The 5,656-nt window shown below is 38.1% G+C and overlaps 1 protein-coding gene across 1 annotated transcript; it reads left to right on the top strand.

Moving 5' to 3' along the window:
- Positions 1–1,886: 1,886 nt before the first annotated feature.
- On the top strand, positions 1,887–3,637 carry LOC107664749 (homeobox protein Nkx-2.5-like). The gene is made up of 2 exons (XM_016455396.1): positions 1,887–2,232; positions 3,036–3,637. Exons 1-2 carry the CDS (start codon positions 1,887–1,889, stop codon positions 3,635–3,637), a joined length of 948 nt encoding a protein of 315 aa, XP_016310882.1.
- Positions 3,638–5,656: the final 2,019 nt, after the last annotated feature.

Below are 5,656 nucleotides of genomic sequence, written 5' to 3'. Positions count from 1 at the left end.
TGACTGCAGTGGCGCTCGGTGGAGGAGATGCTTCATAAATCACCGTGATATAAAGCAGTTTCCATAAGCTGCGGAGTCAGTTTACTTTATTTCACCAATTATTGCAGCGATGGATAAGGGAGTGTTGATTCGCTCATAGAGAAAAGTGCTCGCGTTCATTTATCAGAAACGCCTGTCTGAGACTCGGACGCACTGATTTTCTCCAAAACTATAAACATGAAGCTCTAGTGCAGACACGAGCACCATTTACTCTGCAGCATCAACCGTTAGAGATCAAATAAACGATAATACTGTCTGTCTCCTCTGCACAAGCACAAACGATGACTAATATCCAGAGGAACGGCACCACTGTCCAATGCTGCGGCCAAAAAACTGGATTAGTGTCCATATTGCAGTGTAATTACAGTTTTAACATATAGGAACTAGCTACTTAATATGCAATTGCTTTAAGGAACTTGTAGTTAGTTTATTATTGATGAGTCACTAAGCATGTATTACAGTAATGAATTACAGAAACTGATAGGCTGAGTAACGTGTAACAGATAGTGTAACATTGGTATTACCGAATATCACAAATGTCCAAAACGAGCCTATTTGATTAAATAAAACTGAAATAAATGCAGATTAATTTAAATTTGAAATAAACACTTTTAATTAGAACTAATTAACATAAATTAGAAAATAAAGAAACTAGTAGCCTTTCTGTAGGCCTGTTGTCTAAAATTGTATTGTCTGTTGTCTAAATGCATTGTTTAAATAGAAAATGCAAGGAACATATTTGATCTAAAATGAACGTATAGGCCTATATATACAGTATATATATATATATATATATATATATATATATATATAATTACATAATTTTTTTATTATAATTACATGAACATAATTACATGATAATTACAAATTTATTCAAAAATATAAAATAAAAGATGTCCAAACTGGTATCTGTAACTACCACACTATCAGTCACAGATGTCTAAGTCTAATCTGTAAGCTACATGTGTTCTTGTATTATATCATTTCATATTTTATATGAATTGCCATGTGTTGCTCTTCTGCTGCATGCGGCTGTTCGGCGTGGGTGGGTTTCTGGTTTGTTGTCATCTGTTATCACGTCTTGATAACAAACCCAGTGGCACCAGAATCTTTCAGTGGTAGACAGTTGGGTTTGTCATTGCAGGTTTCAGGTTCCAGCAATGGCACTGTCTGATCCCTTGGAGAAAACTCTTCTCTGGCCAGTAGTTTCCTCTGGATTAAGCAATTAAGAGGAAAACAAACAAACCGAGTGCGCACTCTTGCGCTCAGTGCCAGTTCAAGCCAAAAGGGACATTTGCAGCCTCGTAGGTAGCTAAGGGATGATTTAAATCAATCTCAAATAGTCTTTGATGCTGACATGGCATTACATAAATATATACTATCTATCTATTTAAATCCATCTCTCTCAGAGCTGACAGACTTCACTTGATAATAAAGCGTTGACTTGAATTGCAGCATTGCAACTAATAAAGACAGGCAACACCGAGCGAACGTTAAAAAATAACAAGATTAATATGGATAGCAGCAATGTTTGTTGGTGTTAGTAAAGTTGCTATAATTGGTGGATATTATATGCATGGACTTGTATGGAACTCTCACAAGTCATTTTAATATTATGCGTCATTTGGCCAATGACAAGCTCTGAAATGTTGAGCCCCGCCCCCTGCCTCATTACAGCATGCAGTCACTCCTTAGCTACACCCCAAAAGTGTGTTATGAGGGCTCTATTAGAAACATAAGCGTGGGATTATAGGCTACCTCTAAACACAAAAGTTTTACCCTATTCATTAAACGACTAGGCACCCCTGATAAATGCCAACCGGGTCGCCCAAGCGGACCATCATTCCATGGCAATGTTCTCCAGCCAGATGACTTCCACTCCTTTCTCAGTGCGGGACATATTGAACCTGGAGCAGAATCAGGAGGACTTGGTCTCTCTGGACATGTCTCAGCGGCTGGACAGTGCCCTTGTTCCGACCTCATCCTGCATGCTGTCCACTTTCAAACAAGAGCAGTTCATGGAAATGCCATCCGGAGCCTCTCTCTTCAGCGAAGACCTTCAGGACGACAAAGGCAACAAAAACAGCTCTCTGAACTTCGATACCGCTGCCTTTTATGGGAAGAATTTCCTAGAAATGGACTATGTTAAAGACGCAAAGACGGACGACACGTTTGAAGACAAAGAGACAAAAGGTGAGCGTTCACAAGAGTCGGACATTTATAGGAAACTAAAGATGCGTTTCATGATTATTAAAAACTTGGCTGAAAAATGCATAATAGCTCATAACATTGAGTTAAATAAAATTAAAAAAATAAATAAGCGCACGTGTCTAGATTGATTCTAACACTAATTAGACTACCATAATTGTAATTTTTTTAGTTATTTTTATTCCGCTTTTTAGTAGGCCAATAAAACTGCCGTTTTTTCGCCAGATAAAGTTCATGATTAAAAATCACTATGTGCACTCTTAAAAATAGGCCTAGTGTTTTTTTTTTTTTTTTATTGTTATCTTAGGATCCATGGAGAAAGTTTAACATCCACCGATCCTTCTTCAAAATAAAATGTGCCTCACACTTTTTTTATTTTAAGAACTGTTCAGAAAAGTTCTTTAGGGAATTTAAAATAGTTATTTTATGTCATCGCTGCGAAAACTCAATTTGGAACCTTTATTTTTAAGAACGTATAATGGAATAAAACGGCACCAGTGCATAAGATTCAACTCACTGAACTTTAAAATGTTTTAAGTTACGTTTTAAAAGTTTTAAATGATGTTTTACATTTTTTAAGTAAAATCCAAGAGGTTCAAACCTCCCAAGAGGTTACAACCTGCAGCGAAAAGGTCACTTATTAGTCCCTATGAATAAAAAAAAGGTAGAAATTAAGCCGTTTCATTTCTAAATGGAATGATTGAATACAAACGTGGACCTAAGTGTTATTATATTGACGATTTGTGTCCCATTAAATTCTATCAATGAAATAAATCATCCATTTTCAGACATCAGCTGCTCTCAGGAAGATCCAAGTGAAGATCTGAAGCTGGATGATGCGGATCGACCCAAGCAGAGGAAAAGAAGGAAGCCTCGTGTTCTGTTCTCTCAAGCGCAGGTGTACGAGCTGGAGCGACGCTTCAAACAGCAGAAATACCTCTCTGCACCTGAGAGAGATCATCTAGCCAGCGTGCTCAAACTCACCTCCACACAGGTCAAGATCTGGTTCCAGAACAGACGCTACAAGTGCAAGAGGCAGCGTCAGGACCAGACCCTGGAGATGGTGGGCATCGCTCCTCCGAGACGCATCTCGGTGCCGGTTTTGGTTCGGGATGGAAAACCGTGCCTGGGCGACGCTTCCACATACAACACCTCTTACAATGTGGGGATCAATCATTTCACCTACAACAGCTATCCTGCTTTTAGTAATTTCCCGAGTCCGGGCAACACGAACTACTCATGCAGCTATCCGTCGAGCATGTCCTCCATCCAGCCCTCACAGTCCAACAGCAACTACATCAACTTTGGAGTTGGAGATCTAAATAACGTGCAGGCTCCGTTTCAGTCCAGCAGCGGGGTTCCCTCATTACACGGCATCCGAGCTTGGTGAAAAAAAAAGAACTTTAATTGCATGTATGGACATTTATATTCAGATAATATTTTCATAATTGATGATTACTATTTGAATAGACAGAATGCGGGCCGGGATGGTTTTGCTCTGTCAGATGCAATATGCATTCTTTCTTATGCTTTAATAGCTATTTTTCCGTATAGCCGACGCGTCGTTTTCTTTAAAAACATGTCTGAATAATTTGCTTGCACTTGAGTTAAATTATGAGAGATAAACCGCACGTGAAATAGGTAGATTATTTATAATTTTCACCAGATGTATTATGAGGCTTTTATAAATCTCGAAAGAAGTTCCTATGTTTTATCTTTCTTTCTTTTTTTTTCAAGGCCAGTCTCATTTTTATAAAAAAATTAACAGACCATTAATATTAACTGTAACCAATAAAGGGCAACAATTAATGAACTATTATTAACTATTGTTAATATCCAGAAAGTACCGCACGAATACGGCTCGTATTAATGTGCTGTTATTCATTTGCTTGTGTAGCTAAGTCTGATATGTAAACCTTTTAAAAGAAAATAATAAAGGCTTTTCAAGAATGTAGCCTATGCACTTATTATTTGGTTTGAGGATAACAATTAATTTTAATTAATTTTAGCATAAACAATACTAATAATTTATATTTGACGTATAGGATAATTAAAACTATATTCGTAAATTTGTATTTACAAATTACATTCCTAAAATTGATAAACACTTTATTATTAGTGTTATAAAAGTTATCTTATTCCTGTTCCTTATTTGTAGGCCTTGACGACTTCATCTATATTTTCCATTAAAGTGTTTTGTTGTTGTTGTTTTACCCTTTTTTTACTTTAACTTTTGCTAAACACGATTTTACAAGTTTAAACATTTTCGGGGTCACTGTTTTACCAAAGATGAACCTGAGATATAGGCTACCTACTTTTCTATGACTTATTCGTGTCAATCAAATAAAAATATTAAAAATAAATATAATATTTAATAAAGACGTTTCAGCGAGGACTTGAACAGAGGTTAATTCTTGCGCTGTAAACCTGCAGAAATAACCCCAGATTGCAAAAAGGCCTAATTCAGCATTTATCATTTTTCTGTATCATGTGATTTGATTTGTCAGGTCGTCAGAGTAAAACGTGCAGCTGAGTTTAATGTTAAACTGAACTCTCTAATCGCGCATCCACCAGCAAAATGCTTTTGGTCGATCGCAACAGATGTTCAAACCTAGACCATTTACATTTTTTTGTATGCTATTCTTGCAAAGGTTGATTTCACACTTGATTGACAACACAAAAGTGCTCTGCTTAGTGTGCAGAATGGCACAATTTGCTTGACATGGAGAGGTAAGGGTGCATGGCTGCGCATGCAAAGACTTGGATGGAGGAGGGAAGGAGATCCACATTTGCTGCCACTTAAAATGAGTAATAGATTGCCCTCGGGCATCTCTCTGGCCTCTCCACACATATCAGTACAATTCCCCCTCTCCACTGCATCTACCTACAACTGAACCAGCATCTAGCTGAAATATATATTACAATAGCAAGCTTACTGTGGAAATGATGGTCGTTTCAAGTCAAATACAGGGCCACTGAGATGTACAGAGAAAGGTCACACAGTTACAATAGTGGCCCACTCTTCAGAGGCGTTGAAAAGAACAAGTCAGATAACATGGACGCACATCTCTAAAAATAACAGACCTTGTCCTCCGGCCACAATGGAAGGAGAATGACAGAGAGAGAGAGAGAGAGAGCGAGAAAAAGACCAGGGATGGAATAATCAGCTTTTCCGGGTCTTATCGGAGCAAAGACAGGGTCGCATGCCTCTTTATCAGCGGAGCTCTGATTATGGCCATGGCTTTTCTGAGCTTTTCCCCTGTGATACTCTGGTTCTGTCCCGCTGCTGCTTCATCACTGAAGCAGTTTAACTCACCTAAATTGCCTGTCATACTGTAGGTGTCCATGTGACAGCCTCCAGCGTATCCCAAGAGTTAAATCAACTCTGCTCAGAGTACATATTGTCCCA

Source organism: Sinocyclocheilus anshuiensis, unplaced genomic scaffold (genome assembly GCF_001515605.1).
Source record: "Sinocyclocheilus anshuiensis isolate Anshui unplaced genomic scaffold, SAMN03320099.WGS_v1.1 scaffold235, whole genome shotgun sequence".
NCBI classification, from domain to species: Eukaryota; Metazoa; Chordata; class Actinopteri; order Cypriniformes; family Cyprinidae; genus Sinocyclocheilus; species Sinocyclocheilus anshuiensis.
This window is presented reverse-complemented; position numbering and strand designations above follow the sequence as displayed.